Source organism: Pituophis catenifer, unplaced genomic scaffold (genome assembly GCF_029215685.1).
Source record: "Pituophis catenifer annectens isolate HBS135680 unplaced genomic scaffold, rPitCat1.0.hap2 SCAF_11, whole genome shotgun sequence".
Taxonomy (NCBI): domain Eukaryota; kingdom Metazoa; phylum Chordata; class Lepidosauria; order Squamata; family Colubridae; genus Pituophis; species Pituophis catenifer.
The window spans coordinates 11,484,842-11,501,896 of NW_027256891.1; the positions used below are offsets into that span (position 1 = coordinate 11,484,842).

The 17,055-nt window shown below is 41.0% G+C and overlaps 1 protein-coding gene across 1 annotated transcript in view; it reads left to right on the forward strand.

Annotated features, from left to right (window-relative positions):
* TENM1 (teneurin transmembrane protein 1) overlaps window positions 1–17,055 on the forward strand; it is a 349,073-nt gene that overhangs the window by 227,477 nt on the left and 104,541 nt on the right. Inside the window, 3 exon segments of the mRNA XM_070952054.1 lie at window positions 3,496–3,712; window positions 11,554–11,673; window positions 15,182–15,443. Coding sequence (XP_070808155.1) covers window positions 3,496–3,712; window positions 11,554–11,673; window positions 15,182–15,443 — 599 coding nt within the window.

Consider the following 17,055-nt stretch of genomic DNA (forward strand, 5'->3'; position numbering starts at 1 on the left):
CAGACACGACTAGGCAGGGAAACCTTTACTTATCTTTTGCAGTATTTTGCATTCATGTAAAGAATACAGAAATGGAATCTTCTTTTTAAAATTAATTCAGAGGAGCACAGTTCTGATCTTGAGCCACTGTACTTAACCCCCGAACCAAATAATTCAAGAGTCTTCAGCCTTTGATTTCATGGTAATGATCCGTGTTTTGGTATTCCACAGACAGTCCTTTAAAGTTTCTGTTGATGGTCCTCTTTTCTGTCTTCCTCTCCCGATGTGCATTCAGATTTTTTTTTCTCCTTGTCTGGGCTCTTGTTTTTCCACTGATCGTCTCATCCTGCATTGTTACCTGGATCAAAGCTGGGATGTAATTTTTTACTCTTCTGCGCATTGATGATGTTACCTAGTTTGGTAATGAAACAGTTGCAAGAAAAATGCCAAGCTCAGAGAGCACCAACCACCAGGGGTGGGCTTCAAAAATTATAGCAGGGGATTCTCTGCCCAGTTGCTGGGTGAGCGTGGCCTAGTCGGCCTCCTGCAACATGGTGGGAGGGCGTTTTTGCCCTCCCCGGGCTCTGTAGGCTTTCCTCGAGCCTCCGGGAGGACGAAAACAACCTCCCCAGGCCTTCCCAAACTTCCGGTAGGCCTGTTTTTCACCCTCCCCGAGCCTCCGCACACGCCCTGCACTTAACCTGCATCCAAAACAGGCCATGCGGGGACTTCTGGGAGGGGCAGGGTGGGGTGGGAGGGGCCAGCCAGGAGTAGGATTTGGGGTTCTCCTAACTGTACAGAATCTTAGCTAGAGGTTCTCCCAAGCCTCTGTCCACCCCTGACCAACATCCTACGTTTATTCCTCTATCTTGAGTCAAGCATTGCCCTGCCTTTTAAACCCTTTTTCATTTCCTCTCTTTTTCCTTCCATTATTCTACTTGACCTTCCTTCCCTTATTTGTTTCCCTTGTTTCAAATGAAATTTTAATTTAGCTTAACAATTAGATCCATTCATACTGTTGTATTCGGTTACTTTCTGGTTTGCCTGTCCCGCACTGCTCACTGACTTTGCAGAACAATCCCAAAAATATTTCTATATAGAAAATGAAATGCTACTTTTTTTTCCTTCTCAAAGCCTTGCCTATTGTCTGCCTCATCTTTCACTTTCTTCCTTCTTGCATTTCCATTCTTCAAACTGAAACCCGATGGTTAAATCTTCTGTTCCATGCACAACCTTGGTGGTACAGGGGTTTAAAGCACCCTGTTATTAAGCTTATTAAGACCAGCTGCCTGCAATTACTGCAGGGTTCGAATCTCGCCAAGGCTCAAGGTTGACTCAGCCTTCCATCCTTTCTAAGGTAGGTGAAATGAGGACCCAGTTGTGGGGGCAATAAGCTGACTTTGTATAAATATACAAAAGGATGAAGGCTATTGCTGAGCACATTGTAAGCCGCCCTGAGTCTTCGGAGAAGAGCGGCATATAAATCAAATTAAAAAAAAAAAAAACCCTCGTTTTTCTTTTGTAAGGTCCCAAAATACACTTGAGTCACCAGAATGCTAAAGAGAGAGACTCAAGACGAGGCTTGCAAAAAAGCAGATTTTATTTATGGCCAAAAACAAAATACTGGGTGGAACTATATCCAGAACATACAGATACAATGCATGCGAGGAAATAGCCACACCTTGGGGAAGGTATGGCGTCCTTTTATACCCTCAGAGACGTCAGTTTAGTACCCAATTCTGGCCTCCTAATTTAAGTTTGTGTATTCCTTGTTGCCCTGCAAGGGGGAATAGAAACTTCCCAATTAGTTTTATCTTAAGCATTTCTTTGTTTACTCAATTGGCCACTTAGCCCCCTGGCTCTGGAAGACAGGAGTTTATCCAGATCAAACATAAATTAGGGCTGAGGTGTAAATTATCCCTTTGTTGATGGCTGTAGTTTCAACTGAGATACGTACCATGCTTTTAGATAGCACAGAAAGAAGATTGATATGAGTTCAGGTCAAATGGCAGGGACATACGTTTGACAAATACCAGATACATTACGGAGGCCTAATAACAATATGTTTGTAACAGGAGATACAAATATAAAGGCATAATATATGTGATACAAATACTAAGGCATATATGTATTACAGGAACCTAATGGTTACAAAATCTAGTATACCAGTATATCATATTCTAGTATTATTTAGTATATCCTTATTATTGTTTCCCTTCACTTTCTCTATCATACGCGTGGAATGCTTTGCCCATAATCTTGAAAATACTGCTATTGCAAAATATGCTTGCAGTTTCTCAAAGCTCTCTTCCCTTGGTACAGATACAGAATAGAATATAAAATAACAGAGTTGGGAGGGAGCTTGGAGGTCATCTTGTCCAACCCCCTGCTCAGACAGGAGACCCTATGCCATTCCAGACAAGTGGCTGTCCGGTCTCTTCTTAAAAGCCTCCAGTGATGAAGCACCCACAACCTCTGGTCTAGACTATGACCTTAATGAAGTTTTGATTTGATCTGAATTGAATTAGCATGTAACTGAAACACATTTAATTTTGTAAACTCAAGTTTAGGTCTCCGCATGTTGTGTTAATATAGGCAGTGTGAGTCATAGCATGGGCTTTGTGTTCTGCAGAAAATAATAGCAATAGCACAAGACTTATATACCGCTTCACAGTGCTTTACAGCCCTCTCTAAGCAGTTTACAGAGCCAGCCTCTTGCCCCCCAACAATCTGGGCCCTCAGTTTACCGACCACGGGAGGATGGAAGGCTGAGTCAACCTTGAGCCTGGTGGGATTCAAACTGCCAAACTTCAGTCAGCCGGCAGGCAGCAGAAGTAGCCTGCAGTACTCCACTCTAACCACTGCGCCACTGCAGCTCATATTGGTTCTAGTCTACCACTAAGATGAACATCTATGGATCTGACTACAGCGTAGTTTACACTTGCTGCAGCTTATTCATACTTGCTTCAAGATGGGAAAAGTCCATATCCTGTAATTAAGAATGTCTAAAAAGTTCAAAGAGGATGAGAAACAATTGCTGTAGATGGAGAGGTCAAGGGGATGTGTAGTGCAGAAATATTTTATGTCCTCCTGCTGGTTTTAATTTAATTTGAAGTGTTTGTCAGAATAACATCAAAGGAAAAAGCAGTTTTGGCGACATTCTCGTAGGTGGAGCCTGGTGTTCTTACACTTATTTAGCAATGAGATAGGCAGAGGTTGAATGTGAACAAGCTGACTTAAACCCCAAGAGCACATCCTTATTATGTGCCCTTTTCCAATAACACTCATCCCTAAGGGAAAGTCCTGCCTTTGAGAAATGGTTTAGATTTGATGCACAAATTTAGAAAGCCGTTCATGTCCAGCGGCTTGAATCTTCTCCTTGAACTTCATCCAGACACACAGACTTGCATTTTGCACACTTATCGTTTGATTAACAATTTTCTGGGTTACGTTTCCGAGCGTCCGAGCATTTTTATCTCTTCTGCAGCGTCTTTCTGATTTTCCCCCCTTTTGCAGATGGTTTGACAGACTGTGTTGATCCTGATTGCTGTCAGCAGAGTAATTGCTTCTCCAGCCCTCTCTGCCAAGGGTCCCCTGATCCTCTGGACCTCATTCAGCAAAGCCAACCTCCTTTCTTGCAGCACTCGCCCAGGCTCTTTTATGACAGGATCAAGTTTCTGATTGGCAAGGAGAGCACTCATGTCATTCAAGCCGATGTCTTATTTGAGAGCAGGTAAGTCTCACCTCCCTCCTTTCTTCCCTCCCTCTTATATCACTATTAGACATTCTTTTTCCTGGATTCTTAAATGGTACAGTTGATCATCTATGACAGGGATGTCAAACTGGATTTCTTTGAGGGACGGATCAGCATTGTAATTCTCCTCCATAGGCCAGCGGGGGGGGGGAAGTGGGGGGGAGGAGATGGGACAGACACCTCCTGCGGCACCCTGCCAGCCAAAACGGTACATGGGGGGCCGTGTGCAGCCCCCTGTGCCCCGTTTTCAGCCTGGACAATCTCCTGCAGCACTTTGCCAACCAAAACGGGGCACGGGGAAGTCCTGTGAGGTCCCCGCGCAGCCCGTTTTTGGCCTCCCCAACCATCTGCAGCACTCTGCAGGCCAAAACAAGACCATTTTGGCCGGCAGAGGCACCACATTCCAGTCCTTTGATATTTCCAGGCTGGCCCCGCGGGCCAAATTTAAGCACCCTGCGAGCCACATCTGACATCTGGCTTCAGTTTTGACACCCCTGATCTATGGAGATTCTCAGTCATCCAGATCATGGTTGTCCCAAAGGTGCTTTTCCAAAAAGGCACATGGACTTTCTTGGTTTCTTTTCTTTGAAAATATTTCACTTCTCATTGATGAAGCTTCTTCAGTTCTGACTGAATGGTGGGGATTAGAAGGATTTACATTCTTTGCAGTCATCTGCAAGAGCTGCGGTGGCGCAGTGGTTAGATGCAATATTGCAGGCTACTTCTGCTGATCACCAGCTGCCTGCAATTTGGCAATTCAAATCTCACCAGGCTCAAGGTTGACTCAGCCTTCCATCCTTCCAAAGTGGGTAAAATGAAGATCCAAATTGTTGGCGGCCATAGGCTGACTCTGTAAACTGCTTAGAGAGGGTTGTAAAGCACTGTGAAGCGGTATATAAGTCTAAGTGCTGTTGTTATTGCTATCTGGTCATTGTCCAGAATGTGAAGAGTGGTCCGCCGGTTTGACCATCTATCAAAGACCTAAAAGAAGCCATCTACTGAACCTTCTCTCAACAGAGGGGGAGGGATACGACATCACCTATCTCCTATCTACAGCAAAGTCCTTTCAACAATCCCAAGGAGGTTTCACACCTATTTGCACTGTGATTCAGGTGACCCTGAGAATACAGATAAAGCCCCAAGTGGCCTCGGAAAGCTAATGAATTTAAATCCTTCTATTCCCCACCATTCAGTCAGAACTGAAGCAGCATGTTGGATGAGAAGCCAAATGTTTTCAAAAACAAAACAAAACAAGAAAGTTTGGTTGCCTTTTTGAAAAGCATCTTTGGGATACAGTTGATCAAGATTTGTTCCTGTGTTGTTTCCCCCTTTGTGCTGTTGGTTCAGGGAGTCTTGGGAGCTGCTGTTCGCACATATCTGCCAGATGGAGAAAAAATGTTTTGACATTGTTATGTCTCTACATCTGTTTCACTTTCTTCCATACTGTGGATGTGCAGGAACTGTGCAATCTAGTTCAGTGCCCTAATATGGAACTTTGGTCATTACTTGACCCAGATTGCTAGAATGATAACCTGATCCAATTTGTTGCTTGGACTTAGGGCAAGATTTGGGGGGGGGAGTATTTTCTCCTCCTGTAACCTAGCACTAGAAAAATATAAATGCCTGTTTTTGTTTCTTTGCTTTGTTTTTCCAATTCATTCAGTTTCAGAGGATGTAGCGTTGAACGGAAGGGAAGGGAAGGGGAGGGGAGGGGAGGGGAGGGGAGGGGAGAGGAGAGGAGAGGAGAGGAGAAGAGAGGAAGAGAAGAGAAGAGAAGAGAAGAGAAGAGAAGAGAAGAGAAGAGAAGAGAAGAGAAGAGAAGAGAAGAGTCAAACTCACAGCCCGTGAGTGAGATGCGTCATGCGCTGGCCATGCCCATGCCCAGTTTATTGAAGGGGGGAAAGGTCCTGATTTGTCACATGATGCCACCGTGACAATACAAGTTTGACACCCCTGGAATAGAATATAGAAGAGAAGAGAGAAAAGAGAAGAGAAGAGAGAAAAGGATGCAGTCTTCATTGGCTTAGAGTAGAGTAGAGTAGAGTAGAGTAGAGTAGAGTAGAGTAGAGTAGAGTAGAATAGAATAGAATAGAATAGAATAGAATAGAATAGAATAGAATAGAATAGAATAGAATAGAATAGAATAGAATAGAATAGAATAATGTGTTTCAAACCAAATGTGGTGTTTTGACTTCTTTAAAATCTGAAGTTCTCTCAACTTTGAAATTATCTGTAGCCCCAAAACACCATGATGTGGTTATAATCCTTAGCATCACTTTGATTGTGAATATACCTTTCAGTTAGTCTTTCTTTTACTTCTCTACTAGTGATACATAAATGACAGGTATTGTTTGGTGCAACTGCCATGAAAATACTACTTCATACTTTCCCAAATCAAGACAAAACCCCTATTTTATGTGCACACAATAAAATTATAATGTTGAATAACTTATTCAAGGTAATATTCTTAACAAGAGAAAATGAACAAATATCACTAAAGCTCTTACCTTGAGTTTATCTGTCTGGAGTGGTTAATGCAGTAAATTATATGTTTTTAAGCAAAATGGTCTTGTGATAATTTCCCTACCAGAAGTGCACTTCAGAGATTAATATCTCTTCTCTTGATAGCTGATGAATGCTGGAAATGTGTTCGATATCAAACAATGAGCAAGACACTTTGAATGCCACACAGTAGAACTGGGGTGGGTGGATGGGTGGAGAAATGCATTAATAAAATTAATGCGTTACTACTAACAATAAATGAATAGACATAAACAAATAAATTGTGTGATTTGGCCAACACTAAATCACTTCATTTACCATGATTGCCACAAACCTGCATTTTCCATTCGTATTACAATCTACTCTGGAATGTGTTGGGCAGCTCTGTCTATGATATGAGGTCTTACTTTAGATAGTCCATCATATTATATTTTAAATGTTTGTACCAGCACCATCTGTATAAGACTCACATCTCCATCATTTTCTAATATGTTTTTTTTTCATGAAGAGGTCAAAATTTTGTAAGCTTGAGGGGAAAATTAGAAGGAATCTAACATAATTAGTCATAATTATATTGTGGTGACCAGTTGAGACTCTAGAAAGATATTGAGACTGTAGAAAGAGTACAGAGGAGATCAACAAAGTTGATTAAGGGACTGGAGGCTAAAACACACGAAGAACAGTTGCAAGAATTGAGTATGTCTATTGTGACAAAAAGAAGGACCAGGGGTGATATGATACCAGTCTTCCAATATTTGAGGGGCCACCCCAGAGAAGAGGGGGGTCAACCTGTTCTCCAAAGCACCTGAAGGCAGGACAAGAATTATTGAAATCAAGAATCAAGAAGAGAACCCATCTGGGATTAAGGAGAAACTTCCTAACAGTTAGAACAATTAACTAGTGGAACAGCTTGTCTTCAGAAGTTGTGGATGCTCCAACACAGGAGGTTTTTAAGAAGAATTAGACAACCATTTGTCTGAAAAGCTGTAGTTCCTGCCTAAGCAGGGAGGTTGGACTAGAAGACTTCCAAGGTCCCTTCCAACTCTGTTATTCCTTTGTAATATTTGAGGGTGGCAGCAAAGGAATCTTCCTTTCTCTCCCCTGGATTGCACTGCCCATTTGCAGGTTCAGGGGTGAAATTCAGCTCGTTCTGGAGAACCAGTAGTGTAAATTTGGAGTAGTTCAGAGAACTGGCAAATACCATCTCCGGCTGGCCCCAGAGTGGGGTAGGAATGGAGATTTTGCAATATCCTTCCCCCAGGAGTGGGGAGGGAATGGGGATTTTGCAGTATCCTTCCCCTGCCACGCCCACCAAGCCACACCCACAGAACCAGTAGTAAAAAAAATTTGAATTTCACCACTGTGCAGGTTTATTTATTTAGCATTTGATAACACATTTGTGGAGCTTGTAGGCACTTGGCTGAATTTCTCTGGCTGGCCCAGTTCTTCTTGACCTCTTTGTGATCTCTGAAACTTCATTGTTCTCATCCGCTCACTTACGGGACCATGGATGTGTTCTGCCTCTTCTTTTTCAACAAGATTTAAAGACATATATTTATAGTACCCTTCGCAGCCTATTTCCCAGGGTGGTTTTAAATGCAAATTAAAATGTGTTCTCCTGTATGTTTATGTAATTGTCTGTTTATTTATTGCTTCCCCACCATCTTTTTGCTAAAAGATATCAAGGCAGCATTCAAGGAAGCGAACAACAAATGATGAAGCGATGAGAGCCTCTAAAACGAGAACGCCGCCCAAAATATCAAGAAGGGAAATAAATACTGAGAGCTCTTAAATTGGCCAAGTTAAAAAAGATGTGCCTTGGTCCTTTCTAGAGAAGGGGATTTCAGAAGAGTGGGGGTCACACCACCTTTTGAGGTGGGATGGCTGAAAGGCAACCTTATAAAGCAAAACCAGTTATTGAAGGTAAAAGGTAAAGGTTCCCCTCGCACATATGTGCTAGTCATTCCTGACTCTAGGGGGCAGTGCTCATCACTGTTTCAAAGCCGAAGAGCCAGCGCTGTCTGAAAACGTCTCCGTGGTCATGTGGCTAGCATGGCTAAATGCCAAAGGTGCACGGAACGCTGTTACCTTCCCACATTTTTTTCTACTTGCATTTTTTACGTGCTTTCGAACTGCTAAATTGGCAGAAGCTGGGACAAGTAACGGGAGCTCACCCCGTTACGCGGCCCTAGGGATTCGAACCGCTGAACTGCTGACCTTTCAATCGACAAGCTCAGCGTCTTAGCCACTGAGACACCGCGTCCCTTAGTCACTGAAACATGGGCTTAAATAAGCCCTTTAAAAATCGAGAGCAAAAAACTTCCCACCATTTTAAATCCAACCTCCATCCAGCACTTAAAATAGAAACTTTTAAAGTACTAGAGAGAGTAGAAATTGCCTTAACTTGATCTATAAATGATGATCTACTGCATAAATATAAATTGAAGGTGAAAAATTTCATAAGCTTCCTGCATATTGGTTTTTTTATTCCTCCCAACGAGTTACCTGGTTTTGCCCTATTTCTAGCACTCTGCAGAAGCAGTCCGTGTCAGTTTGAAATGCTCATGTGTCAACTTGTACTTCGTATATACCCTATTAGACACCAACTTGTGATTTTTGTATAGGTGCATGGGTGGGTGTCTGGCTCAGCTGTGAATGCTACAGCAATCACGAGACAGAGAAAAAAAACAAGACAAAACTTACAGTTACCAGTTGCATTTTATGTATTTATATTTATAGTGGGAGACCAAATTTTCAAACAGGACAACTCTGTTCTTTTCAGAACCACAAACAAGGCAACTTTGACAGCAAGGTGTCAAAACTAAAACAGCAATAACCTTGTACAGAAAAGGCTGAAATAGTAATGTCAGGAACACACCAGGGGGCTTCTATAAGCCATGATTATTACTAGAAATGGCTGCCAATGATCCTGGTTCACAAAAGCAATTAAGCATTTTAATCATTAGCTTATAGGTTTTGTCCTTCATTTAGTGTAAGTGGACTCTCTAACAGAACATGAGAATTAGAACGTCTAGATATCCTTTTTGTAGATGCTGGTTTATTTGCCAGTTGTCACCCTAATAGTAATTGTGGTTTCCTAACAGGTACAATACGCACACCAATCCATTCTCAAAATCCTGCTTTAACTTCCAAATTGATAACACTGCATAGCTCCACTACCTATAACAATGACTTTGAGGCAGTGGTGAAATCCATTTTTTTTTACTACCGGTTCTGTGGGCGTGGCTTGGTGGGCGTTGCAGGGGAAGGATACTACAAAATCTCCATTCCCACCCCACTCCAGGAGAAGGATACTGCAAAATCCCCATTCCCTCCCCACTCCTGGGGGAAGGATATTGCAAAATCTCCATTCACACCCCACTCTGGGGCCAGCCAGAGGTGGCATTTGCCAGTTCTCTGAACTATTCAAAATTTCCGCTACTGGTTCTCCAGAACCTGTCAGAACCAGCTGGATTTCACTCCTGCTTTGAGGGATCTTTGGTGCTCACTGAGCTTGGTTGTTTTCTTGCAGACATTTCATTACCCCAGAAGGTAACATCATCAGCACTAAAAGGGAGTGGGGTTTGCTCTCTGTTTATATACAAGTAGTTTGCCTTGAATAAATAAGTAACTCTCCGATTCAGTCCCAGGTAAAAGGTCTTCTGTGTGAGATGTGTGAAGTATTAAAAAAATATCTGGAACTCAACCAAGGAAGGATATTTATTAACCTATGATGCAAATGACATACTCTGGGGTCTACCTGTTTAATGATCTTATGTTCCAAATCCTCTACTAGAGAAAAACTGTGATTTTTGTCAAATGCTGGAAAGGGAAAATCACAATGAGGCAAATTAAGATCCATTTGTCTTAAGAAGGACTGAAAAGTGTTATCTGACCAACAGCTCTTCCTAAAGTAAAAGTTGGATACCATGGTGATGAGAAATGAGCTGTTTTGGGAAGTTTGCAGAAAATCTATGGGTTAAAAAGAAACTTTGTTGTTAAAGAGAGAGATCTGTGGCCAGAAGAAGGAGAGAAAGCAAGAAATTGGAGAAGTGAAACATGGGATGAATCATGCCCCACTCATCATCATCATCATCATCATCATCATCATCATCATCATCATAGCCTTTATTGTCATTGTACATCATGTATACAATGAAATTGGTTTAGCCTCTACTGGTGCAATCTATAACAGAAAATACAAGAGAACATGAATAGTATAGAGAATAATCCTTACACAAGTAATTGGGAAGGGAAAAAAACTAGTATTACCAGGGGTGAAATTCACTGACCTTCCCTACCGGTTCGTAAATATGTGCACGCCATGCACATGCACACTTTGCTTGCATGTGCCATTGTCCACGCATGTGCAAATCCTGCGCATGCACAGAGGCTGAAAATAGTTGCAAAAAAGGGACCTCATGACGTCCATGCGGATGGGCAGGGATTCGCACAGTCAACCCTACCGGATTGCACGATCCGGATAGAACCAGCTGAATTTCACCCCTGAGTCATACGTTTCCAGATGTATGTGGAGTGATTGTGATTGTGATGTTTAGGAGTCTGACAGCCCATCGGTAGAAGCTGTTTTTAAACCTGTTTGTCCTGATACCGTGTTTCCCCATAAATAAGACCCTGTCTTATATATTTTTGAACCCTGAAATAAGCGCTTGGCCTTATTGCCATGCGCTCAAAAGCCCAACTGGGCTTATTATCAGGGGAGATCTTATTTTGGGGGAAACAGGATAGCTATACTTCAGTGTCTTCTGCCAGATGATAAAAGTGAAAAGAGACACTGGCCAGGGTGTGAATCAGTGGTGGGATTCAAAATTTTTTACTACCGGTTGTGTGGGCATGGCTTGGTGGGCGTGGTAGGGGAAGGTTACTGCAAAATCCCCATTTCCTCCCAATCAGCTGGGATTCGGGAAGCAGAGAATAAATGGGGGCGGGGCCAGTCAGAAGTGGTATTTACCGGTTCTCCGACTACTCAAAATTTCCGCTACCGATTCTCCAAAACTGGTCAGAACCTGCTGAATATCACCTCTTGTGTGAATCATCTCTAAGCATCTTCCTATGTCCTATTTTTTTAAAAAATCATTTTGTTGCATTTTGTCCTGAGCTTCCGTAGCTGACACCACTTTCAGAATTAGATGAAAAGAGAGGGTAGTCCAGGGAAGGACAAAAGTACTGTATGAGATGTGCTTCTTGTAGCCTTATAACATACTGATTGTGAAATATATTATACAGGTAAAGAGTGTGTCAGTTGTGACTATCTTAGTATCCTTCTTCATGGCCAACTCATTCTTTTATTCACCTAGACGTGCTTGTGTTATCCGTGGACAAGTGGTAGCAGTCGATGGAACCCCTCTGGTTGGAGTCAATGTGAGTTTCCAGCATCACAGTGATTACGGCTACACCATCAGCCGGCAGGATGGAAGGTAAACAATTGTTGCTTTCATATCTTCCTCTGATGTTTATTTTTGCAGATGAATTTTTTTTTTAATTGAAAAAGTTTTTCAAATACAGATTTTTCCCCCTTTTTTCCCCCCCTCCTCCCTAACCCCCCCTCCCCCTCCCCTCCCCCTGTGGCTTCTCCAGAATAAAACTCAAATTAATAACAGATTATATAATACTTTACCATCCTTTTTACTCCACCCCCCATATGCTGACCCTTTCTTTCTAACAATATTATTATATCCCCCTTATACTATACATTTCAAAGCAACATTCAGCTGTAAAATTATATAATAAATCCTAATTCTAATCCTAATTTCAACTCATAATCTATCCATTTCCTCCTCCCCCATACATATATCTCTTAATTCAAATCTTTTACGTATATTAATATAACATAACATCCCTTTTCCTAAACTAAACAATCAGTAAGCTAGCCTATCTCCACCCACTTTCCTGCAGGTCTACCATACATAATATTTTCAATATCTTTGTTCTTCTGCCCACACCACTAAAAAATATTTCCATATATAGATAAAATCCTCAAATGACTTTAAGCTTGTAGCAGATGAATTTTTTAATTGCGGAATTAGGGTAATAGGTTGAAAGTAAAGGGACGGGGTGAGATTGAAACCCAAGAATGCTTTGTTCATGAATTAAAAAGCCACCAAGAATCTGAATAATTCAATAGCACCACATACAACAACAACACTTGAACACCATCAGCACTGACAAAATCCTCATCAGTCAATTGCAAAAGGCAGCTTTACTTGGAACAGCTTATATCCTGTGATGACACCTGTAATATTACTAAAAGAAAAACCTGCCTCTTTCATCAGGAAGGACTTGATAGCTGGATAAAAATGCCAGATCCAATCTAAAAGTCTGGCTGATTGTGTGACCGACCATCATAACAATTATATTAAACTTGTGTGTAAATGAAACTTAAATTAAACTTATGCCACCTGATCTCTAAAGTGTCTGAATCATAATAATAATAGAGGACTCAATTGAATGGAACTGAATGAACTGATTAATGAATGGATTACATGTAAAAGATTCTGTACATCCAAAATTCAGTACTGTAAAATAGATAATAGAAGAGGAAGGAGGAGAAGGAGAAGAAGGAGGAGGAGGAGGAGGAGGAGACAGACAGACAGACAGACAGACAGACAGACAGACAGGGATGATGGATGGATGGATGGATGGATGGATGGATGGATGGATGGATAGATAGATATGGATGGATGGATGGATGGATAGATAGATAGATAGATAGATAGATAGATAGATAGATAGATAGATAGATAGATAGATAGGATGGACAGATGGATGACAGATAGAGAGGGGGAGATAAATAAGCAAACAGAGAGACAAACATGGAGTATAATAAGTGCAAATGACACCACAGCAGAATGAAAACCTCTTTAGGTTGTGGATTGTAATCTGTCAATCCAGTATTGTTAGATGGATGTTTTTGGACCACAAAGTCTAGGGCTGAGAGCCAGGGACATGCCCAAATTCATTCAACTGGCTTCTATGCCTAGCACGGAATAAAATTTGGTTTTCCCACTCCTAATCCAGCACCTTAACTGCTGCATCATATACATATACATAATTACACATGTGCATAGACATATATACACACACGTATGTATGCACACCTACAGAAGCATAGACATACATTTTAATAGACTGTTTTTCCTTCTTTCCCTTGTGCATTAATGCATCTGAACCAAAGGAAGTAAATAAAACCTCAACCCAGCCCTGAGATTAAAATTGGCTGATTAAAAGAGGGACCTACCAATTAATCAGTTCAACCAATTAAAGCTCACAGAAGCAGAAAAAGCTCATGTTCAGAAATTTCATGCTTTCGTTCCTGCTTATTGCAATGTAAATACTCTAAATCTGAGAGTAAAAAATTCATAGCAGTGATTGTAAGCAATGAAGCTAGTCTCTCTCTCTCTCTCCCCCCCGCCTTCCTCTCCCTCTCCCTCTCTCCCTCTGTCTTTCGCTCTGTGTGTGTGAGAGAGAGAGAGAGATTTTGAAGGATCTAAGTTGCAAGTAATCTTTTTGTTTTTATTCCTCACTGTATATAATCTATGTAATGTTTGAGAAATTTGGTGGATTATACATAATTAAGTCTAACTCCTTATCAGAATTCATTACCATGGAAGATTTCCATACAAAGTTCATCTAGTCATAAAGTAAAGAAATCTTATTTATGCCACCTTACTTTAAATGACAATATTAAAATTATAAGACAGTAGCTCTTTATCTGCTCTGTACTTTTTCTGGAATTCAGAAGACTTCTTTCTATCACTACCTACTGACCCTTAATAAAAGCAGAGTGCATTTATTCTTTTCTTTTTTTGCGTGTCTTGGTCATACAGTTTTGGCTCCACAAATAGCACTTATATATCGCTTCATGGTGCTTTACAGCCCTCTCTAAGCGGTTTACAAAGTCAGCCTCTTGCCCCCAAACATCTGGATCCTCATTTTACCAACCTCGGAAGGATGGAAGACGGAGTCAAACTTGAGCCAGTCAGGATCGAACTGCTGGCAATTGGCAGAATTAGCCTGCAATACTGCATTCTAACCACTGCGCCACCACATCGCCTATCCATGGAGGCATTCAGAGCCTGATCATCAAGAATATAAGAAATGACATGAAAAGTCATGGTTGAGATGATACAGGGAAAAGTCTCTTCCAATTTACCTTCAGGAATTAACCTCAAAACTATATAGCACAGAGTTCCCATTGATTTTTGCTATGCGAGCAGCCTACCAACTACTAAAAGGCAGAAGTTTACTACAAGTAGCACCAGACTTTCCTCATCAGCTTCTTCCCAGAATTGTTGGATTTAATTGCCTAAGTCAATTTTATTTTGATCAATACTCAAGAACTTGCGTTAAAACATAATTAGAAAAGAAAAAAAGCACTCAGGCTTACATCAGCCGTTGCCTCGCATTCATTGTGACAGCACAGAATTGGATATCTAAGAGAAGGAGGCTCACATAAACACTGTCTGTTCTTGAGTGATGATGCAGTAAAATGATATTCAAAAGGTCTTTTTAGAAATTACAATAGTATGTGACGAACTGTTTCTGTCCTCCTAGATCGTCTTAGTTAGTTATGCCCAACTAGTAGGGTGCAGAAAATATCTACGCAGACTTTCAGTCATCCAGGTCATGGTTGTCCCAAAAGTACCTCCCCGCCCCCAAAATAAAAGGCAACTGGACTTCTTTTTTTTTTTCTTGAAGACATTTCGCTTCTCATCCAAAAAGCTTCTTCAGTTCAGAACTGAAGAAGCTTCTTGGATGGGAAGCGAAATGTCTTCAAGGAAAAACAAAGAAAGTTCAATTGCCTTTTGAACAAAAAAAAAGCTCTTTTGGTACAGAAAAATACTTAATAGAAGAATTAAAATCATCATGGGATAATTTTGGTATCCAGCTAAATCAAAAGGTTTGTCTTCTTTTTTTTTTTTTTAGTTTCGATCTAGTGGCTGTCGGAGGCATCTCAGTCACCCTGATCTTTGATAGATCACCGTTTCTTCCCGTGAAAAGGACACTTTGGCTGGCCTGGAATCGATTTATTGTGGTCGACAAAGTGGTCATGCAAAGAACAGAGGCGGAACTGCCCACCTGTGATATCAGTAGCTTCATCAGCCCGAATCCAATTGTCATCCCTTTTCCTCTGACGACATTTGGAGGATCATGTCCTGAAAGGGGAACAGTCATACCTGAATTACAGGTAAGAGAGATGTAAACAGTGTTGTCATGTTATTGAGAAAAGAACAGAAATGGAGGCCCTTGGATGCTTTCTGAGCTTGGTTGTTTTCTTGTAGATGTTTCATTACTCATTGTCAGATCCCTATCCAGGGTGAAGGGAGGACCCTGGATATAGCATGTTTCCCTGAAAATAAGACCCTGTCTTAATTTTTTTTGAACCCCGAAATAAGCACTTGGCCTTATTTTTGTGAAGGTCTTTTTGTTTTGGGGTGCATGGAGGAAACCAGAGGAAATGGCAGGGACTGTCTGCGAATGTGTTTAAATATTTTCAGGGAGGGCTTATTTTCAGGGGAGGGCTTATTTTATGCATGCGCTCAAAAGCCCGATTGAGCTTATTATCAGAGGATGTCTTGTTTTAGAGGAAACAGGGTATTATTTAGTTTATTACTTTTTTCCTTATATCCCTCACACCCTGTACCCTATTGATTTATAACCTTTATCTTGGCACATAGGCGCCCTGTGATTTCCTCACCTTTTGGGGAATGTAAGGGGAGGGAGGGCCACTAATAATAATGTGGGTTGAATCACTTCGAAAGCCAGCAGAGGATAACCTTGAGAAAGTTCCCTTATCAAGTTCTCAGGATGGCCGTTACAATAACATCTCCATACCTGCAGATTGGCTGAATCCACGTTGGACTGAAGGAAGGGGTTTCTAATTCCTTTATCCTAATTGTATTACCTGAGGGAATTCAGAGTCTGCTTTTCTTTCGTCTTGCTATCACTCCAGTTTAATAAAAGGTTCCTTTTGAAATGCCAAAGTTTCAAGAGTCTTTACTTTCTTGAATGAGGAGGAGAGGCCGGACCTTACACTCATACTCGGTGACATCATCAGTGCTAGTGGGGAGTGGGGTTTGCTCTCAATTTATATTCTAGTGGTTTGCCTTGACGGTGTTTGTGGAAGTGGTCTTTATTGGAAGGAGTGGGAAAGTGTCGAGATAGGCTTCTTTATCTATCTAAAGTTTGTGTCTTATTATTTATTGATTAAAGTTATTTATTGATAACATTTAGATCCTGCCCATCTCACTTTCAGTGTGATTCTGAGTAGTGTGCAATTTAAAAAAAAGTTAATTCTTGACATTAATTAATCCATCGTAAAGGTTAATGAATTACTTTAGTGTCTTTAATATGTGCAGAAATATAGTTTGTTTATTTTATTTATTAATTAAATTTATATGCACCCATCTCATTGTATGAAGTGAGTCTGGATGGCTTCCAAAATTCCTAAATTCATCAGTTCTTAAAATGCTAGGTCAGTCAACCATAGCTATTCACTACTTATTGTTAGCACAATGTGATTTATTAAGTTCTTCTGATTGGAAGGCAGTTTGATCAAACCTCTGAATTGAATCCATTTAATCTGAAGATTCTGTGGACTTTTGTACGTGCAGACATGTGCTTTTATCAGGCTGACTTTCTCAAACAATTCAATTTCACAACTGCAGTTGCAAATCCAAACAGATCAGATCAACTCAATTTTAAATAAATTGCAAATCAGGATTTGGCTGCTTTCAATTGCCACAGAAATTATGGCTTGGAATTCTAGGAATTACAAGTAGTCCTTGACTTACAACAGT